Source organism: Carassius gibelio, chromosome B9 (genome assembly GCF_023724105.1).
Source record: "Carassius gibelio isolate Cgi1373 ecotype wild population from Czech Republic chromosome B9, carGib1.2-hapl.c, whole genome shotgun sequence".
NCBI classification, from domain to species: domain Eukaryota; kingdom Metazoa; phylum Chordata; class Actinopteri; order Cypriniformes; family Cyprinidae; genus Carassius; species Carassius gibelio.
The window spans coordinates 8,991,696-9,019,605 of NC_068404.1; the positions used below are offsets into that span (position 1 = coordinate 8,991,696).

The 27,910-nt window shown below is 36.9% G+C and overlaps 1 protein-coding gene across 1 annotated transcript in view; it reads right to left on the reverse strand.

The window, feature by feature from the left end:
• Window positions 1–27,910, reverse strand: part of tmtops2b (teleost multiple tissue opsin 2b) — a 48,033-nt gene that overhangs the window by 9,383 nt on the left and 10,740 nt on the right. Inside the window, exons 2-3 of the mRNA XM_052565284.1 lie at window positions 15,196–15,521; window positions 2,055–2,288 (exon numbers count right to left, since the gene is read on the reverse strand). Of these exons, the coding sequence (XP_052421244.1) occupies window positions 2,055–2,288; window positions 15,196–15,521 (560 nt within the window). The remainder of the gene's footprint in view (window positions 1–2,054; window positions 2,289–15,195; window positions 15,522–27,910) is intronic.

Genomic DNA, 27,910 nt, shown 5'->3' on the forward strand with positions numbered 1-27,910 from the left:
TCAGTGTGTATTTATTTATACACTTCAAGCATCGCTTCCCTTTACCTGATGATTCTCATGGTAGTTTAGCAACGCTCCTCTTTTTCCAAAAAGGGTCGCCTATGAGCGCTCTACTCTGAGCTCGGAGTTCTCCTCTAATATGAGACTGAGTTCCCTGTTTTTTCCCCAGAGCACTCCAGTATTGTTTCCATAGATCGAGTTGATGACTCTCAATCATACTGTTTTGAGATGCAACATTCCATCAATGAGCTGCTCTATCAGAGTGCCACGAAAGCCCCTCCTTAAAACAGTATTTGAAAATCCATGCTATGGTAAGTGTGCACGTGAAGTCTTTGCACACTTTCTGAAATCCACAATGTGGTAAGTTTGCACGCTAGTATTGTGTGTTCTTTCTAAAATCCTAAATGGTGAGGGCTTAGCGCGGTTGCTTATGCCCTTTCTTTAATTGGTAAAAGCCCCGTTCAACTTGGGCACCACTCCACTTATGTATCCTCAGATACCTATCTAAATAGGGTGTTAAAGGAACTGTTGAGACAGCTCTTTCAGCAAGCTTATGCGTAAGCTAGCGGTAGCCCCTGTGTGACAGGCAAGACTTGGTAAAAAATGGTAGGTTCTTGGTATATCCCTTTAAAGGAATCTTTCCTGATTCCAAGCCTTCAGCTCTACCCTGGGCCGAGGCCCTAACAATTAACTCCCATGGAAATGGTAGAGTTGGTACTTATTTCTCACCATAATTCTGGCCTGCACTCCCCTCAGCATGGTGACGTGGGTATATGTTCCCATAGTGGCCCCTAGAGGACGCAGTTCGAAGTTCCCTTGAAAGGAAATATCTCAGGTTACGAATGTAACCATGGTTCCCTGAGGAGGGAATGAGACAATGTTCTAGATGTCTAATGGTTTGTTCAAATGCAACTTTGCAAACATAAGCTATCCCGCCATGTCATTTTTTTTTTTTTTTTGAGAAAAGAAGCTTTCCTCTGGCAAGCCTTCCAAAACATGCCATACTTTTACTTACTATCTCAAACTTAATCATTTAACATGTCAACTGAGGCCTGTAAAGTGTGCAGTGAAGTTCATGGGTTGTCTGTGATTTCTCAAATGTATTGGATGGTATGATGATTTTCCTGGGACGTCCACTCCTGGGAAGATTGGTGTCTTCCACTTGTGAATAATCTTCCTCACTGTGAATGATGTACTACAAATCTTTTTGGAAATGGCCATATTAGTCTTCCCAGATTGATGGCAGCAACGTTCACTTCTCTAAGATCATTGCTGATGTCGTTCCTCTTTAGCATTGTGTTAACACATACCAGAAGCCTCCAGACCAGCAAACTGCCAAAATGTTATAGAGGTGCTCACATTTGCTGATGATCAGTTATTACCATTACTTACACTCTTAATTCTTATGTTAACAGTAAGGGGTTTACCGATGTTTAGGGACCCATGAGTTTTCCAGTTTGCCCTAGTTTTTGTTAAAAAAAATAATGACACAGTGTGATATGTCATGTGTTGTTGTTTATCTGAGATTTTATTTTCTGTATTTTAAGGGTGTCCTTTCTTTTTCACATGACTGTATATATACATTCAGGAGGCCTTAGCAAACTTTCAACTGGGCTGCAGGATATTTAAATGAATGCTATTATTCATCTATTGAAGTTTGTTACACTTTATTTTAAGGTAATGTTATTGCATTGTAATTACACAAGTAATATAAATTAACTTATTGGAAATATGCCAAAATTATTTATATGCAAATTTATATGCATTATTTACTTTCATTGTTATATTAAATGTACATAATTTATTTAAATTAAAATGCAATAAAAACAATTAGATGTGAGCTGAAATTCTATATTTCCCCCCATCCATAACAAGAACATACAGTTCTTGAAACTTTGGAAAGTTTATCATGGTTAATTAATTAAATATATCACAATGCTCACAGTTTCTCTGAATTAAAAAGGAAGTTTGAAAACAAGCATCTGTGTCATAATTGCAGCTTTTATACATGCATATGAACCTTTGTTACCATATGCGATTTATAGTGCTGTTACCTGTTTGTTCATCAGGATGTATATAAGTGGGTTGATAACAGTGCTGCTCTTGGCGAGGAGAGAGGGGACCACACTGGCCACAGGTGAGATGATTCCTGGCCGGCCAAATGTAGCCATCATGGCCACGACACCGTACGGCATCCAACACAGAAGGTAACACACCACCGTGGTGATAACCATGAACAAAACGTGGTATTCCCGTTTCCGCGCTGCTGTCTTGCGTATCTTCCCTACCTGAGAAAGAGAGACAGACACAGAGACACTTGTCTATTGTAAAAATAGTGTTTCGCAGTGTTAACATTTACTTGCCATCTTTGTCAATTCATTCCACAAGGCTGTTGGATTCTAGATTTTGATTGATTGATAAACATTCTAAAGAAACATTAGAAAATTTTTATAGGCCAAAACCTAGAAATAAGTTAGAATTTTAGCTCTTCTGTCCATCGTCCTGGAGATTTTGCTTAAATTTCTAAAAAATGGGTTTTGAATGACATTTCATGGTGAATTTAAAATACATATGTTTTACCATTGAATTTACTTGTTTTTGTATCTGCAAAGCATGGGAAAGAGGTAAATAACATTGTTTTATTTGGTTGACCAGGCCATCCTTTTCCAATGTGGTATGATGCATGGCCAACTTATGTTAACCAAAAAACAATGACCTCACATTTATAAAGGAGTACTGATTGTCCTTTTTGAACTGTGGGTGGAGGTGGAAGTAAGTGTTTATTTGCCTTTGACTCAGTCCCTCCATGAGAACCCTTCATGAAATGAGGTCTAGTCCTTATCAATGCTCATAGAGCACTCTGAAATCAAAATAATAATAATAATATAAAACATAATAATTGCTCTGCAAGCCACAACCTTCATTTATATGAGTTTTAATTTACATTTTATAATAAGGTGTTGATTAATGCCTTTCAGAAAGGACAAACAACAGTCTGTAAACATATCATTATCAAAGACATTATGCAACTATGGTTGAATTATTTCTAATAATGTTGCATAATATCTCTTCTTTGTTTTGTTTTTTGTTTTTTTCCAGTTCATGCAAGGTCCTTACATTCAAACACCCCCACACAGCAAAACAATGCCTAAGAACAAAAACTAAATTCACCGTTAAAGGTTTTCATGATTTAGGCCGTTTCATGTAAATTATAGCATTCTGGGAAATTATCTACAAAATACTGAAATATTACTTAACAATTAATGATTTAGAATACTCTGCAACATTTAAGCCTTTAATGAATTTTTCCTTTTTTTTTCAAAACCAGTTTAGCTCCAGGCTTACACTTCATTCTATAAAACTTCCTCAACTGTAGTCATAATTAATAATATATCATATAGTGCTTTTCTGGTTACTCAAAGCACTTTACACAGAAAAAGGGCAATCTCCTCATCCACCACCAATGTGCAGCATCCCACCTGGATGATGTGACGTCAGCCATATTGCGCACAAATGCTCACCACATACCAGCTAATTGGTGGAGAGGAGACAGAGTGATAAAGCCAATCAGACGATGGGGATGATTAGGAGGCCGTGATGATAGACAAAGGCAAATGGGCGAATTTGGCCAAGATGCCGGGGTTACACCCCAATCTTGTAGGGCCTTCTCTGAAGCTAAGCAGGGTTGAGCCTGGATAGGAAACCTCCAAGAAAAACCAGGTCGGAAGGCCAGCAGCGGATGTTCACCCTGTGGTCTGTGTGGGTCTTAACGCCCCAGTGTAGTAATAGGGACACTATACTGACTAAAAGCACCGTCTTTAGAATGAGACGTTAAACCGAGGTCCTGACTCTTTGTGGTTATTAAAACCCAAAGATGTGCTTCGACAAATTGTAGGCTATTTGGTCCTCAAGACAGTTTTCTATATCTTAAATGTAGAAAAATATCCTTATCCATTTAGAGCATATTGTGTACAATTGGCTGGTTCCTTGAGCAACCTGTTAAGAGTTCATCAGGATCTCATTTGTGTGTATGGCAGTGTGATTGGATGTAGATGCTGTATTATTTGTGCATCCCAGTCACTGGAGTGTAATTCAATTTATGCATCATGCATTTTAGCAGACACTTTTATCCAAAGCTGCTGTGAGGAGGATAACATACAAATTTGCACTCTGGCTTGACAATTTTATCCATCCAAGCCAGTGTGACAGATCGCCATATATGCAGTTTATCATGTTGAATTTCTGATGTAATATTAATCAAGACATTTTCTCACATCTGTGACTTGCTGGGTGAACATATAAAGCTTATATATGATGTTTCATGTATAATGTGAAGGGTGCATGTAATAAATTGGCTGTTATGAAAAATTCAGACATTGCTGATCCCATCTAGTCACCATCAGTCACATCAGAGTGCTTGTAACTGATAAAAGGGCCTAGAAGATCAGAGACTTTCTGTAAATTACTTTCAGTCACTGTAATCAGAGTGCTTTGCCAATTTCATTAGTTGCATTACATAGAGCTTAGTAATTTGTTAAGAATTCAACTCATAGCTCAGCTGGACTATATAATGTTAGCAAATGTTAAGCTTGATTTCTTATGTATGAATTCTTGTGTGTTAAGCTAGCACCATGACAAGGAGGTTATCTTGGCATATTTTTAGATATTAAAATATACTGTTAAACATATTTAGAAAAATATAAATAAATGATAATACAATGCATTAATTTATTAGCACACCTGTCAAAATAAAGAGAGAAAACAAAAAATGTAGGAATCTGACTAAATCTCAGTCTCTGCATGTTGTTATTGACTTCTGGTAGTTTCTAGTTGTTCCCAAAGGCTTCTTTTTGATTAATCTTTTGTGCGATTTATCTATGAATCCGTTAAATCCCAAAAATCATTATATTTTAGCATTAGACTAATGTGACTAAACCATTACATAAACATGAAAAAAAAAGATTTTGGTAATCATCAATACTGTTAGTTAAGGACAGGTTTGGCATAAACCTTACACTGGGTAGTGGAGGTGGTCTAATAAATTTGTTAAGCACTGATTTTGAATGTATTTGAAATAATTATCTTATGCTCCCATCTCCTATGATTTATTTAGTTGAACAAAAACAAAGTAAAACAAAAAACAAAAAACAAACAAACAAAAAATATATATATATATATATATATATATTCCTCTGATGCCAAAACTGAATTTTCAACATTATTACGTCTATCTTCATTGTCACATGATCCTTCAGAAATGATTCTAATTCGGCAATTTTAGAAATTAGTATTAAGGGTGAGTGGATAATGTCAAAATTTTCATTAATCCCTTTGATATTCTATGAAACTGTGATATGTTTGCTGTTCAGGACTCTTTGATGAAATTGATTTTTTTATCTATTTTGCTGAATAAAATCATTGATTTCTTTGAAAAGAAAAAATATCTTAATGAATCTAAACTTTTTAACTGTAGTGTATGAAGCTCAAATAATTAGCTCATTCCAGTGCTGTCTCTTTACTTGCCAACAGTATTGACTCTCTGTGTAACAGACAGATCCATTCTCATTTAGTCTCATTTAGTTCATTCTTTTGAAAATCATATTTTGAAAATCATATTTCCAATGTTACAAAAACTGCATACTTCCATCTTAGAAACATTGCCAAGCTACGAAACATGTTATCTGTTTCTGATGCAGAAAAGCTAGTTCATGCATTCATGACCTCTAGACTGGGCGATTGTAATGCACTTCTAGGTGGCTGTCCTGCTTCTTCAATAAACAAGCTACAGGTCGTCCAAAATGCAGCAGCTAGAGTCCTTACCAGGTCAAGAAAATATGATCATATTACCCCAATTTTACAGTCTCTGCACTGGCTACCTATTAAGTTCCGTATCAGTTACAAATTATCATTACTTACCTATAAGGCCCTAAATGGTTTAGCTCCTGTGTACCTAACTAGCCTTCTATCACGTTACAACCCATCACGCACCCTAAGGTCAAAAAACGCTGGACTTTTGGTCGTTCCTAGGATAGCAAAGTCCACTAAAGGAGGTAGAGCTTTCTCACATTTGGCTCCCAAACTCTGGAATAGCCTTCCTGATAATGTTCGGGGTCCAGACACACTCTCTCTGTTTAAATCTAGATTAAAAACACATCTCTTTCGCCAAGCATTCGAATAATGTATCTTTTTAATTGTGAGTGTAGTTGCATCTGATCAAAGGTGCATTTTTATTCATTAGCTTGGGTTAAACTAATTTTACTTTGTTGGATCAGCAGCTATGCTAATGATGTCTGTATTTTGTTTCTATGTTTCGCCGTAACTAGGATTTACACAAGCTCCAGTCTGGATCCAGAAAACCTGAGAAGAGATGATGCTGACCCCTCAGAGGACCCCAGATGATGCTAACCCTGAATCAACAAACAGAACTAACAATTATTGCTAAATGTGTGACTGAATCATATAATAACTTAATTAATAATATTGATAGTTCATCGTCTAGCTGACTACGTCTTGTATTATTATTATTTTTTTTTTTTCTAAAATCCTGTCAAATGTGCACAAACTACTAGCTACTACTAAATATTGTAGAAACATAATTTTCTGTAAAGTTGCTTTGTAACGATTTGTTTTGTAAAAAGCGCTATACAAATAAACTTGAATTGAATTGAATTGAATTCTGCTGTAGTGATATCAGATGTTAGACAGCCTAACAGGGGGCACCACTAAATACAGTGATTTTAGATTTAAGTAGCACCACCAGTGTAATGGCTTTTTACTATTATCAACACAAGGAAGACACAGGTGTAAAAAAAGTTTTTTATTAACAAAATGATAGACAAGAGTAACTATACAAATACTTGATTGATACAATGAATGGATAAGGTTCAAAAGATTGATAAATGCAAGTGACTGAGTTGGATGCTACCATGGACGTTACAGTATGTTGTGTAAAGATAAACTGAAGTATCCTAGGAGTAATAAGGTAAACCTTATTCTAGTTTCAACAAATACATTGAAAGATTATTTGTTATTAACTGAAATCAGTTTTATAGAATCTAATGCAAATTAGATAATCATACACTGACAATACACTAATGCCAAAGGTCTCTGGAATTTTTACATGCTGCCTGGTCATGTGCTGAATTTGAGCGGCGACGTCTTAATCTTGCAGTGGAAGGAAAGGAGTAGGATCCATCTTGAACACAAAGCACTGGTGGACGATAAACTAGTACCTTTACAATAGTACCTGGTCATCATAGCGACGCCGCAGGAAACTGCCATTAAGTAATCTTCTACGCGACACACACCCACTACACACACACAGGACAATGGTGGAAATCGAGTGTATGCTGTTTTTGATCCTTGGGATACCATAATAGTAATGGTTATATCACACAATCTCTGGCCAAACTATTTAAAAATGGCAGGGTTATTCAGGATACTCCGTCTGGCGCGTGCAATGATGACACAGTGAATAGTGATGATTCTCTCTGACCAATCAGCAGTCTGCCATGTTTTCACGTCACATTTTAGTATCGCCTCAGCTCGCTCAGAACCTCGCCGGAGGTGATGCGACAAAAAGTATCTGAAAGCAGCTTTAACACAGTGGAAAATAAAACAAAGGTGAGTTGAGTCGAGGCGAGCTGGTACTGTGTAGTGGAAAAGCGCCAACTGATGTTGACTTTCTGAAGTAGTTGCAAACGAAAGATCGCTGAAGAGACAATTCAGAAGTAATTGGAAAAGGTCCTGGCAGCTTGGGACTCACAAGCAGACGATCGCTGAAGAGAAGATTCTGAACACATTGCAGAAGATTCGGGGGGACTAAGCTTATGGTTGTTGTTACTGTGGTAATTTCCAAACTCCCCAAATTCACTTCTTGCTGAACTTTCTTATTTCTCCGGCAGCTTAGCTCTTGGCTTAGCATTAGACCACACTACTTAGAAGCTAACTTAGCAAAAACATCTTAGCACACGGTCTTAGCAACAGGTCGACCATTCCACGTAGCACACTTCTTTGTCTTGAATAGAACATTTCTTTACCTGAGAAGTCGGGGTTTGCAAGTTGACACCTTTCAGATCCAGCATTCTGATTAGCTGATGCGTTCAGTGCACCTTAGAAGTATGGCCTCTCTCTGGCATGAGATCTATTTGCATAGCTTAAAGTCCACATTAAAAACAATGTCTTCAAAGATTTTCCTATGCATTATGCACTTTCCAAACCAATTTCAGATTAACATACACATTGTGCTGTAAATATGAAGACCAAACACCAATGGGTAATGCTGAACATTAACCAATACATTCATATATATATACTCATTAAGTTTATACAGCTCTGTAAATTGATGTGAGGAAGGTTAAGTAAATTTTGTGTCTATTTTGTGTGAATGCATGTAAAAATTAGTTTTTCCTTTGTGGCTTTGGTCACATGGCAAACAGTGAGGGAAATGTATGATCATTCACACTTTGATAAGAGTAAGGGAGAGCAAAGCAGTTCCTAGTTGGGGGTTACAGCATGATATTGTTAACCACGCCTCTTCACAAGGTAAAACCGGTTTGGTCAATCTGAGGTAGTGAGTGATTGTTCACACTAAGGTCTCAAGAATGAAGAACTGCGATCAGTGAAAGACCAATTGAGCCCCTTTCATGTTACTAGTAGTGTTGTCCAAAGACCCGGTACGTCGGTACCAAGTCGGTACTTAAAGAATGAAAATGTCACAGTACCAGGTTTCTTTAAGTACCGGTGGTACCGAGTACCCGGTCAACCCAGTTCTTGATGCATACAGCGCTATGATTTCCGCGAAGCAGGAATCTCAAAATCCAGTCATGAAAATGAAACTTACATTTTAATATTGACAGTCATGTCAAAGTTAGCATAAATCAATCAAATCTCCATATGGACCCGTATCTGTAAATGTTAAGCTGCAAAAGTTGGTTGAAATCTGAATCCTGCGTGTTCTGCACATCTCTGTGTGAATGAATGAATGGTTTGTTTACTACATAGACTGAAGCGTGTGACGCTTGCAGTAATGAGGACATAAATACACTTCACAAGCATTTTACCATTTCATTAGTCTCAATTTAAAGGTATTCACGGCAACCCGTCAAAATTAGTAAAATGTTTACATAAAGGCATTGTGCTAAAAAAAATTACTATTTTTTATTAGTAGAATGTATGTGATACTGCTACTACTGTTGAAAAAATAAATACAACTTTTTAAAGAAATAAATCACACAATATTTCTTCCATGTTTTAATTTTAATAGCAAATCCCCTTTATTTACCAAAAAAAAATTTAATGTGTTTAAATTTCATTAATTAAAAGACAAATTAAATTTGGGTGAAACTTGTTTACTGTTTTTCATAATTATATCACTTGTAGAAAAACTTTAGACACAATTGTAAATAATTATAAAGAATGATATTGATTAAATTTTAATAAAAAGTTTTTTTTTTTTTTTTTTTTTTTAGCATATTTTTGTGTTTTGCTTTGGTACCGAAACTAGTACAGAGAACCGTGGATTTTCACTGGTATTGGTACCGGTACTTTCACACAAAAGGCGACCCGGCAATTTTCCGGCAATTTGCCGGGTCCGACGTGCAGTGTGAAAGGGGCTATGGTGACTAGAGCCCTGCGGGGGACTCAAATTTAGGCCCAAGCCTGGCCTTCGCCCGAATTGCTCAGGCCTGAGCCCAGCCCTTGTCCAAAAGCTGGCATGAGCCCGCCCCTTCCCCTAAAAAAGCTTATATTACTGTTTCAGCTATTTAAAACTTTTGTTTGTAAAGACAAAGTGATTATATTTTGTTTCGTTTTTTATAAAGTTAATTTTGAAAAACATTTGGAGCATTTTTTGTTCATTAAATATAAGTTTTTGTTTTTTAAAGTAATGACCAAGCGGCCAGTGGCAGACAGTAAGCTGATCATATATATGTTTGATCAATTTAGCTTTCTCAAATCATCACAACTTGATTAAAATAAAATCAATAGATATACTAAAACAATTCAGGCATATAACAATGTTTAAACGTTAAACCTAGATAAATGTGTGCTATATCCAATAGTTTCACTTTGCAGGATATGGAGGCGCCAGCGTGATCACTTGCATGTTTTCCTTGGATACGCCGTCATTTTTGCTCGTAAGGTAAGAGTAATTTATCATTCGTAATGGTAAAGGGTAAACTTATTTTTGTACAATCACAATATCAACAAAACATTAAAAACAAACATAATGTACTTTTTGCCATCTGGTCTTGAATAGGAGCGCTTCATAAAAATGAACTGAAACTCAGCGATTACATGCCTCACAGACATGATAAATCTATCTATAGAATGCTTTAAATTAGTACTTAATGAAATAAAACATATCGAAAACAAAAACTGTTTTATTATAATCATAATCCGTATAGATTCATTTTTTAAAGGCACGTCTAATGAGGTGATGAGCACTGCACATGATCATTTGGCTCGTTGTTTGTCGTTTTTCAAATTTCAAAATGCAGCTTTTCCCGAAGCATTGGGAACTTGTAATAACTCCCCATGCTCCAACTTCTTCCTCATGCTCTGCATGGTCAACTGTCAACTGTTATAATAGCTTATAATCTTTACAACAGTATTTTATACAGTAGCCAATGTGTGCTCTGCGCGTATATGGGCACAATAAAAGGAGAGAAGCTAAATGAGCCCGATGTAACAGAAATGACTCGAACCAGACAAATTAAAGAGTTGATCAGGGCTGTGTTTGAAACACGAGCTGAATTCCTCAGAAAGTCATAAAACATTCTGTGCCACAAGTCCCGAGCAAGATAACCAACCAACCAACGCTTTCACAGAACAACTTTCAACATTAACACCACTAGAACAAGAAGAGAAATTTGGTGTCAAATTTGTTGTTCGTAATGGAAATGCAACGCTGGACATCACATGTAAACCCATGAGAGTTAAACACTTTCATTGACTTCCCCCCACCTAGCAGAACCAGACTGAAATTCCTAAGGTGGGGGAGGGGGCTTTGAACCTCTGGTCTCCACAGAAGTCTTTGTCAAGAGAATGGCAAAGAAACTGTCTTTTGTACATATACAGTATATGGACCAGAATGAACTCAAAAAGACTTATAAATGAATCAGTCCATCGCTTCACTCCATATTAATTTATGTGTAACCCACACATTTGACTATCATGTTATAATCACTTATTGTGTATGTCTTTTAGTAACTATGGGATAGCTTAAGGATACATAGTCGTGTCTAGTATCCATGTAATTGAATCTGCTTGCTTGAAATAGTCCTAACAATCATTTATTTGTCTCATGTATTATATTCTGGTTATAAGAATCATGTCCAAAATTAGACCCTGCAAGAGCGGAAAAATTCGGGCCACATGCATGCTTGGTAAGATAAACATATGATTTATGATGCCCCTGAGCCAAGACAATATCTGATTGGTCAATACAACATTTAAGGTGTGGCCAACAGGCCAGTTTAAATACTTAGGACACCATAAAATCTTGCTTTTAGTCTTTAGCTAATGCTTCTGCTATTAGTCATGTCTGCTTTTCTAGTCTATAGCTTTGCTTCTGTTACTAGTCATGCCTGCTTTTAGTTTTAGCTTTTAGCTTTGCTTGTTAGCTTTAGCTTTTAGCCATGCTGTTAGTCATCACTGTTCTTTGAGCGCGGTTGTAGCGTGCTTCAGCCTGCACGCCTGCTGCTACTTAGCCACGATGAGAAGGAACACAACTTAGTCTCGTCAAACTTTATTTATTTTCTTTTCCGTTTGAGAGTTTCATGTTCTGAGTTAAGTTTTGTAACGTCAAGTCTCCGACGCCTGACCTCGTCTGCGCGTTCAACTTTAACCAGCCACACAACTCCATCTTCAGCCAACGGCCAAACATAGGTTTCCCAAGACGTCATTTCAATGACTACTGAACTTCCAGCCAATCAGCGACAACAAAGGGACACCTTCAGGCAATGTACCTTCAGACATTTGTGCTGGTGTATCTAATATAATTTTAACCTCATTGAGGAACTCAATGCAAGGGTTCCTTAAGTGATTGATGGCTGTTCATGTCTATGCAATTTAACGTATTGCTGTAAACTTGGAATTCCATATTTCCATTCTCTTAAACTCATCTTTCCCTAACTTTCGATCTTCCTGCAACTTGTGTGAATGCGTGAGTGTGTGCGTTTATGTGTTCGATTAGTTTATATGTCTTAGATTTATCTAATAAAGCCTTATTCATATTGAAAAGAGAAGTATCTTGTGTTTTGTGCTTACAAGTTAATGTCTTAAACTGCCGATCTTGTTACTGTGCTAATTGATAGTGTTTTCACTATAGTTTGGATATTGATATCCAGCGCAGATTTGAAGTTAAACGGCTTGTTCAGTGAATCGCAGGGCGTCTCAGTGATCAGCCGTGAAACAGTGATTCTGTTCAAATTCCCTTTAAATTATTAAATGATTCCCTTTGAGCTAAATTGACCTGTTTCCCTTACACCGAGCCCGATTTGTAAAAAAAAAAAAAAAAATGACCCAAGCCTGGCCCGAATGGACTCAGTGGGACCCGATAGGCTTGCAGACCTCTAATGGTGACTGGATCAGTCTTTGATTCATGAAATGCTGCCATCCTTATCTTCCACAAATGATAGGTTATATTTTTTCCATTTACAGCATGTTGTGTACAATTGGCTGGTTCCTCGAGCAACCTGTTAAAATTAATTTTGGATTGCATTTGTTTGTATGGCAGTGTGTTTGGATTTGGATGCTGTATTATTTGGGAGTCCCAGTCACTGGAGTGTAATGGCTCATTTCCACTGAGAAGTACAGTTTGGTACATTACAGCATGTTATGCAATTATTTCTGTTTAAACTGTCAGAAGATGTGAATGTTAAAAAAGCAAATCATACCATACCACTTTTTTGGTACCCTTCCATTAGGGTACCTAGAACAGTAAAGGGTACCAAAAGGGTGGAGCAAAACTCACATCAGAATGTTGATTGGTTGACTAGAATCGCCACTTATGCATGAAACAAGGGGATAAATCTTCTCCTTCACTCGTTGCCCTTTGCTTTCCATGAGTGTTGGGTTAATTTACCTTTAATTTACCACAAACACACACACAAAAAATGTAGTTTTAAGAGTTTTTCAGGTGATTATGTAATTGTTTAAATCTACAATTTGCGGTTTATTTATAAAGGAAATTTGCTATGCCAATTTCGGAGCTCCAGGCGATCACCAGTCACTCAGTGCTTATGTATCCGCTGAGAGATACAGAATGTCCTTCTGACATTTACAGCTGGCTCTGATGTCTCTGTAGAGATTAAACATAAAATGCAATTTGTTTTGTGTTGGCTATATTTAACCGGTATTCGTGGTATCATGAATCTGTTATTTGTTTCTGGTCATATCGTTTTGGCTGAGCACAAAGTTATGTTTAACTTTATATGTTTAATGAAATGTAACTTAATATTCAGTGTTGTAGCATACGTTTGAATGAATTGTTTGCTTTTTTCTTTATTTCCTCTTATGTAAGCCTCTCATACTTTGTACTTATACTTTTATAATGGCTATTATTGTTCATTAAAACTAAACAAAAAGAGGCAGAGTTGTGCTTGATGTCACCTTTCATCATTGATCGCTACTATCCAGGATACACCACGCCAACCAAGTAAGGGTACTATTGGCAGTGGAAACGCAAATCTGATAAGAGTTACCTGTACTGAATCATACTGTACTGTACCGTACTGCTCAGTAGAGACGAGTTCAGTTGGCTGCTGTGAGGAGGATAACATACAAATTTGCACTCTGGCTTGACAATTTTATCCGTCCAAGGCAGTGTGACAGATCGCCATATATCCAGATTATCATGTTGAATTTCTGATGTAATATTAATCAAGACATTTTCTCACATCTGTGACTTGCTGGGGGAAAATATAAAGCTTATATATGATGTTTCATGTGAAGGGTGCATGTAATAAATTGGGTGTTATGAAAAATTCAGACATTCCTGATCCCATCTAGTCACCATCAGTCACATCAGAGTGCTTGTAACTGATAAAAGGGCCTAGAAGATCAGAGAGGAAAACATTCTGTAAATGACAGTTATAGTCATTCTAATTAGAGTGATTTGCCAATTTCATTAGTTGCGTTTACATAGAGCTTAGTAATTTGAGAGTTGGATTGAAATTGAAAGAATTCAACTCATAGCTCAGCTAGACAATAAAATGTTGGCAAATATTGAGCCTGATCCAAATGAAAATGCATGCATTCTTATGTATGAATTCTTGTGTGTTAAGATAGCACCATGACAAGGAGGTTATCTTGGCATATTTTTAGATATTAAAATATATTGTTAAACATATTTAGAAAAATATAAATAAATTATAATACAATGATTACATTATACATTAATTTATTAGCCCACCTGTCAAAATAAAGAGAGAAAACATATATTTTAGGAATCTGTCAAAATCTAAAAACTGTAATGTCATTTATTAGGCAAATAACAAACTGAAACTACTAAATAGTCTTTATTTACATATAACAACCAAAATAACGTATTTTATTTTGTATGGCCTCCTTTTGCTTAATATGGTCTCATAGTTTAAAGTCCACATTAAAAACAATGTCTTTAAAGTTTTTCCAATGCATTATTCACTTCCAAACCAATTCCAGATTTACCTACACTTTGTGTACATTTAAAATAAGGAAAACTGTCTTTAGGACCGAATAGCACTTTTTTTTTTTGTCCGGTCACCGTGACAACATATAGCTTCTTTGTTCCTTCAGTCATATTACATGCTAACCCTTCAAAGCCCTTTTCATTTCTCTTTTATTGCTTTCAAGAGCGAGAATATATCCAGACACAGCACATTTTAAGAGCTAGAGTCTGACAAGGTATGAATTTGACTTCTCAGTTGGAACTAATCACTAGATTTACAAAACTATGTCAAGTAAACTGTTAGTTTTTAAAGCAAGATTTTAAACGCAGATTCTTGCTCCCAAGTGAATGTTATAGAAACCAGACTTAATTGTGGTTTTTAAAAAAAAATTTATGGTCAGAACATGACAAACACTTAGTGTTTTTGAATTATGATCTCCCAGTGCTGTTTAGTGGTCGTGTGACCGATACTTATCAGCGGTTAAACGCATCTCCTTTATCCCAAGGCATTTTTTGATGCACAACACAAAACCACAGTTTACCTGTTTGACGGCGTACAGCAGTCTCCCATAGCAGTAAACCATGACGAGCACTGGAAGTCCCAAGCAGAAGATGAACAGGCAGATAATGTAGGCATTAGACTGGGTCGAGCGCTCGGTCCAAGATACAGAGCAGCTGGTTCCTGCTCCCTCCAGCCCATAACTACTCCAGCCCAGAAGAGGGGGCACTGTCCAGATTAAAGAGTAGAGCCACGAACCCAGTACTGCCAGAAGAGGTTTGCGATAGTCTGGACCGCGGTTATGGTACACCGTCAATGTTCTGTAGCGGTCGTAAGAAAGAACCACCAAGGATATCAGAGACACGATGCCTGAGAGAAGAGAGCGAGAAGAACATACAGTGTAAGTGTGGCATTCAGCTGAAAACTGAGGGCAGTTTTTGTGTGAAGGGCAGCTGTAGCCTCCAAAAGCACTTGGGTCAAACTTAGAAATGTTTTAATATGGTTGCATTAGATATTTAAAGCAAACACATTTGCATTTAAACAATTATGCATTCCACGTAGTTTGAGGCTGAGAGATGTTAGTGGATCATGTTCATGGTTAATGTGATGAATCACACTTTTGGTTACTATGATAGGACGCCTGTGTGTACGTGAGGAGAACGGACTTCATACATCCATGAAAAAAATCACCTTGGTTGCACCATTCAAGATTTGATGTAAAGGGGCACTCACTTGTGCACTGCTATATATGTTTGCGTTGCATCATTAAACTTACTTGAAATATAACTCAACATATAAATTAATAATTACAGAGCCTCTGACGAGGAGTAATGGTTGAAATAATATAGTAGACTAGACTGACTTAATTGCATCAATAAGGTCTTGTTTTGCTTGACAGACTTCAACCCTTTAGACATATATGATGATGTTGACATTAACACTCATTTGCATTTTTAAGTGACAGAACATTATGTAAATAAATTACATTGTAAACAGCTCCAACCTGACCTTTACAGCAAACCTCTGCGGTTGATGTTGTGTGTCAAATAAAATCATTATAATAAATATGTATTTTTTTAAGTAGTATTTATTATTTATTGATCTTTACTCAATTTAAATAAAGTCTCTGAACGTTATTTACATATAAAATACCTATTGTGTTATTTATGATTAAGTAGTGTTGTATTTCAATGAAAACAATTTTTACTGTTAGTTACATGGGCTAAAATATGATCAAGCATTAACTCAGATTCATACCTTTTCAACAGGTAACTTCTGCTCATGTATTTGAAAGCTGCAATTGGATCATTGGGGGTAAATGCCATATTATGTGACTACACATTATTTTACGGAAAGCTTATGAGCTACTAGCTGTCAAATAAAACAATAGTGCAACCAAATAAAAAACTGAGTTAGCTGAAAACTAGCTAGTTAGTAACTAAGTGTGGACTTAATGTTCCAATTTAAGATAAGATTAAGATTACATATGGCTGGTGCAACCCTACCATTGAGACCAGATGAATACATTTTCTTAGTAAAATGGCTCAAAAAGTGAAGTTATTTAGAAAAGATATAGCTAAATTTGTTTTGTACTTTGATATTTTGCAGTGACATTCAGACTTTAGTGTCCAGTGACTTTTTCGGGCCACTGTAGACTCTTGTCACTGTAGATACTGTCTCCAGTGCACAAATAAGGCCAAGTCCAGAAGGTTGTACAAGTGGATATCTCTGAAAAATAAGCTTTGTTAGAGGTATTTAATAAAAAGGCATACAGGGACACAAACTGTCATTTCATATTTTTCACTTCAAGGCTTTTGCCACCACAAAAACCCCATTTAGCTGTTTCAACCTCAAACCTTTGCAGTACACACACAGAAACTTTCTTTGGCATCTTTTTTATTGTTCTCCGGTTTAGTCACACATTGAGTCTTGTGTCTTTGCTCTAAATTTTCTGTCCTTCAGGACCCACCAATAATAAAGAACTCAAAAAGCCATAGCAGTAAGTTATCAATGCAAGGTTACAGTCAAAATCTCTGAAAATGGAGCATTTGTTCATTGTTATGTCCTTTCACTCCCTGTAACAGAAGAAGTATTTGTCCTATCTCTCCTTAATAACAGAATTCATGTAATCTTATCTTTAATGAAAAACTAATTAGCAAGACAGCAACGTATGACACTCTTCAGTCCACATTCTCGACACACTCGAGGATAATGAAAATTAAAAAATTGTATGCACAGGTTTGTACAAATGCCCTCTTATCATCATAATGAAGTGGTATAAGCATAAAATGTTAGAGAAGCAGACTCAGATTAAAAAAATGTTGCTAACTAAACAGTTTCAGTTTGCGCTGACTTCCTTTTTATGGTCAAAAAATTGCAATGGTAGTCCATGGGAAACAAAACATTTTTCAAAATATCTGCATTCAACCGAAGAAAGAGAGCCATGCAGGTTTGGGAGTAAATGACAACAGAATAAAATTTTTTGGGTGAACCAATTTTTAACATAGCATGACTGTATTTAAAGAATTTGCACATATCAGCAATAAATTGTTATCAGAATATGAAGATAAGTTGAGTGATCTGTTCAGTTTATATAATAATGAAGGGTGGGAAAAGACGACTGAGGCAAAAACGGTGACAGGTTCCCTGACGTGAGGTAGAAATCAATAAGGAGAGGGGAACAGAGGAGAATATATAATGTTAAAAGTCACAAAACAATAGAGGAAGAATATCGTGCCCTTGGCTTTGACATAAGTCCACCATTTTTGAATCGAGACATGAAGATATTATTTTCGGTTAAGTGTTGAGATTAAACTTAAACAGTATGATATAGACGTTGTACATTATTAATGATTATTGTTGTCACCCCATAATTTTTAATTTTAAGAGTATTTCTGTGATGTCTTTTTGATGTTTTAAAAAAAAAGTTAGAAGTAGATGAAACATTTCGGTCAAAGTCCATCGTTGCCACCACTTTGAACTTTTCTAAGTAAAAGGAGAACAACAGTGTGCAGATCCTTTTTGCAAGATTTGTTGTGTTCTTTGATCTTGCACCTGAATAAGAAGCATTGGATGTGCGTACTTTCACTTTTTACACTGTGCATACTTTCATTTATTCACTGCGATAAGAGTTACTAACAGAGGCAGAGATAAAGACAGACACAAATGAATAGACCCTGGCTGTGTGTGTAATAACCATAAAACACTAACCTTGAAATCTATAATAATATGTTGATCAGTGTAATTTGTAATAATTAAAACAAAAATGCTAACTGAAAATGTAAACAGAGGCAGGAGCAATATTTGTCTAGTTTAATTATGTTGTGTGTTACTAAAAAGAAAATATATCAGATGTACTCATACGAGAGACACTGGAGACATTATTTCAATCTGGCACTGCGATGCCAGGTCATCTTCAGGTTAGAGCAGCAGACAGATGGTGAACAGAGAGGATGAGTTTACATCACAGCCTAACCAGACGCAGCACAGTCTCGTGTAGCCAGACCTTTGCCTGAAGACATAATTTCTGGACTATTTAGTGGAATGAGTGGTTAGCATCCTTGAACTTCCGTACTTTCATGTTTCCTTGCATATGCCACAGGTATTTTCTCTTCTCAGTGAGGTACTTCACCTGATATGCTGTTATAAATGTGAAAGGACAACAACAAACCAAATGAAATCATGTGTACTCATAAATTCAATTAAGTGCTTCAAACAAACTGCATGAATGTGCCATTAACTTCACAAACTTTCTCAAATCCAGCATTTAGTCCTCTGAAGCACTCCTTTCTGCAGAACTTGTAAACTGCTTTTGCTTCATGGAGGATTGCTAAAGATCACCGCACACAACAATCCCCAGAAAACCTGTAGAAGCCAGCCAAGTAGATCTGGACTCTTGGCTTTCACAAGTGTTTCAACATTAGAGTACTATATGCATCAAGAATTCAGCTGAGAATACGAGCAACTATACTTGTCTCAAACAGTGAGATGAATAAGTGAGTGAAATAATATTCTAAAAAAAAAAAAAAAATTATGCCAGTGTTTCCACAGAGCTGAGTCTCTGCTCCAGTTATCCTGTCTTCGCAACTGCACACAAAAACATTCAACGCAGTCAGGTTCACAAATAAATGACTCATCTGAGAGAGTTCTTTTAATGAACTGCTTTCACTCATGCTTCTGGTATAGTCAGTCAGAGAGGTTACTGAAAGAACATCAATTAAAACAATTTAAATATCTGTATATCAACATCACTATCAATATGTTAGTGTGATGACTGAATGTTCATGTGAATAACCGACCCTAAAACCTTGCTGTCAATGTTTCCTGTACTGAAACTGCTGCTTTTAAACACACAGCAAGAAGCATCACAGCAGGAGGTAACTGCCTCTGGAGCATGTGGACTGCAAATGCATTTATATTGAGCTATTTCAGCCATGAAAGGCTATCCAAACATCAAACTGAAAAAAAAAAAAAAATTGTATGAAAAGGCTTCAGAGCTAAATAAAGTCAACTAAAAAGTTGTAAAACTATTTGACTGAAATGTTCAGTGTGGGAAACACAGAACAAAATGAAAACTCACTGTAGCGAAGCACCTCTCCTCATGTATACTAAACATCAAGCATGGACGAGCAGAGACAAGGATGTCCTGAATCAGATTTTACATGCCAAGTTCCACAAGTAAAACTATCTGGAGAGTCTTCCGTAGGTTAGGATACATTGTTATAGCATATACAATACGTCTTGTCCTGCAGGTTATAATACAGCTGTGGATTATCTTTATGGGACTACATAAACTATGTAAGGAGACCTATCCCACAATGCCATGCAGTTGGGGGCAGGATGTTATTAATCATCACCACAACCAGGGTGATGAGACTTTACTTTAAACCAGGGCTATTAAATTACAAATCTGGAGGGAGAGTTCAGTTCTAACTTTAAACACATCGTTATCAACTAATAAAGTTCTTTGGGATTACTTGAATATTGCAGGAAAATGTGTTTGATTTGGGTTCAAACTCTGTGGATTGTAGAGTTGAATAGCTCAGCTTTAAACAAAGCTACTGAGGTGTTCGAACCAGCTCCTGGAAGGTCAGTGTCCCGCAGCGTTTAATGTAAACCTGTCTCAACACCTTTCTTCAGAGTTTCTAGTGATCCTGAAGGACTGAATTAAATGCTTCAGGTGGGTTTAATTAGGATTGGAGCTAAGCTCTGCAGGATAGTGAGCCTCCAGGAGACAGACTGTGACTTCTCCACAAGAACACAAACTTAAAATATTTGTCTGTTATTTTACCTTTTCTCAAACGTTCTGAATAAAAAGGGCCGTACTTTAAAAGCGGATCAAGGTTATTGTAGCGCTGTCTGTTTGCTTGTGATGAGACTATAAGCATTTGACACAATAACAATTCCTTCAACTGTAATGGAATCAAGCTCCAGGTGCCTGATTGATTTTCATGAAAATCATTTTGTCTTTCTCTCTTCTATGCACAACAAAAGACAGAAAACAAGTACACATAACATGGATCGCACTGATTGTAGCTCAGAGCTTCAAATTTAATTCTTGGGCCAAATTTCATTAGGTCGCATAAGAGTTTTAAATGCAAATAGATTGTGAACTGACTGTGTACTGGTTCAGATGTAGCAGTTAGGAAATGAGAAATGAAGAACAGAAGAGTAAATGGTGAAGCTTTATTTTAAGGTGTAATTAAATTACTCTAAACCAAACCCTAATCCTAACCCTAGCCAGTAAGTACAATTACACTTAAATGTATGATTAAGCTGCAACAAGGACACTTTAAAATAAAGTGTAACCGAGTAGACTAATAATAAATTAATTAAGACTAATATTTTGGAAGCAATGAAGCTGCATGTAATATCAGAATGTTCACAAGTATGGTTTCGCTGTGAGAGTGAAGATCAATAGATCATAGAGTAGAAATATCACAGGCTGACATTGAAGACATGTAACAAACCTTGACCCTCATTTATTAACAGTGTGCACATAAAGGTGTAAGCACAGTTTCACGCAAAGTGTGTAATTTACCGACTAGTACTGAAATGTAGGAATATAAGGACAAAATATAAAACCTTTTCTACGCACTGTTGATAAACGAGGCCCCTGCGTTCTCTTAAGAAATCACAGGCTGCTCTCCAGACTTTTTACAGTTTAGAGACTAGTGCTGTGACAGAATCAGATGTGATTTCTCAGAACGCTTGTTTCAGTGATATATGCCAGTTCATGCATATATCTAAAAATACTTGCAGCAGATTTCACTGGCATACTTGCAACAAGCTAATTTATTTGTGTAGTCCTAAGTGAAAACAAATGCATGATGGAAGCAACATTTTTCATTACATCTGTATCTTTCTCTGCAATTGTAGTGTTAACAAGCAGCTAAAATGGTCCGTTATGAATCTTTGCTCATTAAAAACTGAACACTGGAACTGCGAAAAACATCCATCAACGATAATCTGTAATCACTGTTTCTTGCCTGCTGTGAGAATTGTCTACATGCTCTTCTCGTCGATTTTTTTTTTGTTTTGTTTTTTGTAATTGTTATCAAAATCCATTTACTTTCAGTTCAGCCGCTGTCTCAATTAATCCCCAAGGGAGAACAGCAGTGTGGGTCTGATAATCATGTATGAAATTAAAAATAAGACACCACAAAGCCAATCTCTCTCTATTTTTTAACAATAATATTGGAAATTGCCCTTCTTATTCTTTTCTTTCACTTTCTTTCTGTTCATTTGTAAGCCGCATAACACAGGGGAGTCTTGATGAAATCCAAACAACCACAATGCACACTCAATTTCTGAGACATTATAAATTCTTAGAGAGGTGGAATATCAGAATCTACAAAGGCTGCGTCTAATAGCTGAACATTTTTGCCTCCGTGCTGCCCAAGGAGGCAGGAAGGCAACCAGATATCTCCCTTGATTGTGTCTACTGAGATACCCTTATCTGACGCTTTTCTTGAAGGCAACGCAGATGTATCCTTCATTGCCTATGATACACCACAATATAAAATAACATGGTATCGTTGTAGTTGATGGTCAGTTTGTGTGTAAATGTATGTTTTTAGACCAAGTTTTTTTCACTTTTGATTGAATTAGTCATCACCAGAGCTCTCTGTATTTTGTTGTAAATCATTAAACCTTTATGCTGTCTCAGAAGCCCATCTGAAATCAGTTTCATCAGGTGCATTTGGAAGCAAACACAGCCTGCAACATATTTGCCTGTTAGCTTTCAGACGCTGCCACCGTATTATTCATTCTTTTAGTCTCTCAAGATGCATGTATAGTCAGTAAACCACGTGTAGCAGTGATCACACTGTAAACTCAGTAAGGGAGTGGGAACACAGCCAATTCCTTTTCCCTGATTTTTTGTTTCTGAATGAAAATTTCTTGGTTACATCAAGTTTGCTCTGATGGATCCAAAGCAATCTGGCAGTGACTGATTTGATTTGAGGTACTGTGAATATTTTTTTTGAGAAAAAGCACTAATCTGCCCTTTAGTGGGAAAAAGGCTGATGGAACCTGCCAGTTCTCTTCATATTTCTGTTTTCATCTGACACTACCAGACCATCACGAACAAAGCTGCCAATCAAATGATGGATGCATCATTTTTTCTATTTTTAAAGGAGAAGTATGCATTTTCAGCTTTTGTTGTATGTTTTTAATATACAGATACAATATTGTAAAAGTTACTGCAGCCTAGAGGTTACTGTAGTAATACCAAGTGCTGAATAAAAGTCGAAAGCTTTTGGAAAAAGATAAAAGAATTTGTGTAGTGAGCAAAGGCCAACTGAAAAGAATCTTTAGATTTGAGAACTGGCTTCAGTTAAACAGATAAGCAATCTGAATGTTAATAAAAACACACGCTATACATGTAAACTAATAACTACTTCTGCTTCATCTTTCCATCAAGTATTCATCAATCTTTATTCACTCTAGAGCTCATGCATTTTAAAAGCAGTATTCAGTTTAAATATGCATATATCCATTACAAACCCACATGGAGAAGAAGAGTCCCAAAATACACATAAATATCAGACCATCACAGACCCTGTGACCACATCACCAATGAATAAATCATTCACCAAATGCACCAGAGCAACATTAAATAAACATGAAATGATCTTACATTGTAGCCAACACACAAATACACTAATAAGACATTCCTCTCACTTTGCCCAGTGAGTTTGGGGACCACAGAACACTAACAGGCAACAGTATAAAGGCAATATTGGCCAATGCAAACATCATCTTCGTGGTATCTCCATCAGTTTATATCATGTATTAGATGTACTTTAATGTATGAATTTATGTTACATTAATTTTACATCAATTTATTTGTTAAACTGTTGTCACATAATTGCTCACCTGAAATGAATCAAGGCTTTGTAGACTAACATTAGGCATTCATGGTTTCAAGGTTTGTCAAATAGAGTGCAAAACGGTTCATACTGTGCAGTACGTCAGTATATCAGAGATCAAAAGTCAGTATGTTTTTTACTTAGAATCTTACTGAGAAAAACTAGCTGTTCATCAGAGTCTTTAAAAATGTATCATGTATGTCTTCCCAAAAACATTTGCAACTGTTTTCAACACTGATAATACATTAAATACTGTATACAATACTGAAAATGTCACTATACTGCTGTTTCGCTGTATTTTTAATCAACTAATTGCATCCTTAATAAGCATGAGACATTCACAAATCTTACTGACCCCAAACATCTGAATGGTATGCAAAATCTTCCCCAGAGCAAGTGTAGCATTGCAGCAAACCAGGAAGGGATTGATTGGAAAGATAAGAAAAAAGCACAGAAGGAACTTGTTTTTATATGGACTGACATGAGGCAGGAAAGTGAATCTGGCAAGCAGTGACCCATAGAATATCAAAGGCATGGAGATGCAGCAGAATATTTGATGCTTGTCACAATTCACTAGGAACCCAGGCAATAAAATGTCCATCTTATGCACACATGGATATCAGGCCAAAAAAACACACAAGGTTATTCTCTGCAATTTCCTAGTTACTAATGGTACTTGACCACTGAAGTACTATAAAAAAAAATGTAAGGACAAACCCCTGCACTCTATTCAAAATGAATAGTACAATCTTTCGTTCTTCTGTGGAACATGACAGAAGACTTTTCTTCCATACAGTAAAAGTCAATGGTTATCATAATGGTTCGGTTCTTTGAAATATCTTCTTCTTTTTTTTCCACAGAAAAAAATGAAAGTCAATACTGGGTGTGTAAATAATGACAAAATTTTCATTTTGGGGTAAACTATTCCTTTAAATGATGTTTTCTCTTAGGGGTTCCTTAGTACATTAAACATGGAAAAACTATACATGGTCTTCCAGCACTACAAGAAAAAGTCATCTGGCATTGTTAATGGAGGACAACTGGGAGAACTTCTCCAGGCAGCGTGGGCTTCAAAAAGGGTGTATAACTCATTCAAAACATACACATTCAAAGTAAAATGCAACCCTTGAGTATTAAGTTCTCATGTGAGATGTAAGTCATTCAGGCTTTTTATCTTTATATTTTATGGAAATAATTGAAATGGCATTAAAATATAATAGAAGATTAATAATGGATGTGCTGCTTTTGGAAGATTTAAACCACAAAATTTTATGAAGGAAGTGTATTCAATTACAACGAGAATGTCTTATGATGTGATTCTCGTGGGCATTTCACTGAAAACCCATTCAAAGAAAATATAATAGCAATTTAGCAGAGTTAGTTGTGCTAAATCAAATTATTAAAAATATGTTTTCATAATATTTTTCAGCTGAATATCAGACATTAATTTTGTTTATGTTCATGTTTTTTTTTTCTTGTAATATCAAAAGAAAGAATCCAGAAATATCATACTGTCATGATCTCCAACTGGAGTGCCTATGAGCTCATCTAGAGGGCACTCCATCCCAGACCATTGCCACTGTTTCCCAGACTCCATTTCCCATAACACCCCATGCCTAGAAAATGATCGCATACACACTTGTTTCCTGTCTGGAAAACTATTTAAAGGATTTGTTCACCCAAAAATTAGCTAGGGTTGCCATTCGTGCCATTTTCGCAGGACACGTCCTTGCCAGGAATTTTATATTGCCAAAAATATCCACGTTTTGGCTTTGTTTGCACTGCACAGACCAATGGCTTCTTGTGCTTTTGAATCGCTTTCACGTTACTTTGATGCCATACACCGATCAGTCAGCTCAGTGCTGCTTTCCAGTCCAACAATAAAATGTACACGTATTTGCATCGCTTTGACCCTTCTCTGTAGATACCATCTTTTCACGCACCACGATTGGTCGATTTACGTACAATGTCTGCAGGTTATTTTCAAGTGATCATTACCATCATTAAGTATGTAAACAGGAGTTTCGAAGTCATCATTGGATTGGTTGAATTACGCAGGTTTTCTGGGATACATGTCGCGTTCCTTAACATTCTGCCTGGAAACAAAGATGCCGTGAAGCCAAACCCCTCATGAAAGAATAAAGCTATGGTGTTAACACCTGTGACAACGAGTGCTTATCAGCATCCACTAAACACTGGAGTTCACGGCACAGAATCTTTAAAATACATCAGAGAGTTTTACACACTCTGTTATTGTGGCGACATTTATGCGCCCTGAAACATGACGATGTATGAAACGAACTGTGTTTGATTGTTTGACATGTCGGTAAAATGGCCTCATGGGCGGGCCATGGCCAATGAAAGCTGCCATGGATTCCACTAGCTATGCAAGACTAAGGTGTATATAACTTTCTTCTTTCAGACGAATCCAGTTGGAGTTATATAAAAAATTGTCCTGGCTATTCCAAGCTCTATCATTGCAGTCAGCAGGGGGTTGCAGTTAAACAGTTCACAAGTTGTATACAGCATGCACATCCATAATAAAATGTGGCGCACACAGCTACTGGGGGTGAATAAAGGCATCCTGTAGCGAATCCATGTGTGTTTATAAGAAAAATATCCAGATTTCAAACTTAATAAATACTGTTCTCTCACGGAAGCCGTTCTGGCAGATGATGATTAGTAACCAATGCGGAGAGAGAACAAAACAAAACACTTGTCATGAATTAGAAGTACAAATAGAGAATTTACAAATAAAAATGTCAGAGGATTTCAATATAAACCAAGAGGAGATTGGTTTCCCTTCGCTAAAGTAAGGAAACTTTGCTTCCTGTGCTCCTATAAACAAATTAACAAGACTAGCATATCTCGATGGCGTGTGCGATGCACATACGTCATCTGCCGGAATGGTTTCCATACATGGCAGATAGAGGAAATTAGAAAATAACTGTTTATTACATTTGAAATATGGATATTTTTCATACAAAAACGCATGCATTCACTACAGGAGGCCTTTATTTACCCCCTGAGGCAGTGTGAGGCACATTTTATGATGAATGTGCACACTTTATTTGTCGACTTGTGGACTTGTTAACTGCAACACCCACTGACTGCAATGATAGAGCTTGAAATAGCCAAGACAATTTTTTAAGTGAAAAAGTGACGTGACATACAGCCAAGTATGGTGACCCATACTTAGAATTCATGCTCTGCATTTAACCCATCCATCCTTCCCCAAATCTTTTATATAACTCTGACTGAATTCGTCTGAAAGAAGAAAGTCATACACCCCTAGAATTAGGGATGCTCATATTGACCGTTTAACCGTTAACCGAAAGTAAAAATTTTGACCGATTAATACTATCAGTTAAACGGTTTAAAACGTTTTTTTTAAGGTTCTTTTTTTTTTTTGTTTGCTGCATGGTTTAAAAATAAAATAGCCTACTATAGCCTATAGCTTATATTTATTAACTCACGGAGCGCGTCGGCACGCGCAACCACACACGTGACACATGCCTAAAGATTTTTTTTTCGAGCAAGGGAAGCAAAATGAAGCGAGCGAAAAGAAGCACTGTGTGGGATCATTTTAACAGAAAGGGCGACGAAGTTACCTGTAAATTATGCGGCGCCGTATTAAAATACAGCAGTAGCACAAGTACGATGCAGTACCATTTACGAAGCAAACATCCACAAGCTTCGAGTGATGAAGGGCAACCAACTTTGCCCTCCATGTTATCAGGGAGAAGATGTGATGCACGGCGATCTGAGGAGATAACGCAGAGAATCTGTTCAATGGTAGTTAAACACACTTTGCCCATAAGTGTCGTCTGTCGTGAAGGTTTTCAAGAGCTACTGGGCTATATTGAGCCCAATTACGAAATCCCATCAAGATGCACTATTACCCGTAGAATTGAGGCCCGTTTTGAGGAGCGAAAAAAATCGCTTAAATCACAACTCGAAAGCACAAAGTTTGTGGCCCTTACGACTGACTGCTGGACGGCACTCACAACAGAGAGCTATATAACAATAACGTGTCACTACATCGACGAGGACTGGCAAGTTAATACAGTTGTCCTTCTAACACAGAGTATGCCAAGCAGACACACAGCTGAGAACCTCGCAGCTAAACTAATTGATGCGGTGGAGACATGGGGACTTGATGGGAAAGTGTCTGCATGTGTTCATGACAATGCACGCAACATCGTGGCTGCAAACTCTCCGGACGGGTGAACTGGGACTCGGTTCCCTGTTTTGCTCATACATTACAGCTCGCTGTAAATGATGGATTTAATGTGTTCGTGCATCGGGTCATCATTGCAGCTGGGCGCCTGGTTAGGCATTTTAACCACAGCACCCCTGCATCCAAGGCACTGGAAGATAAACAAT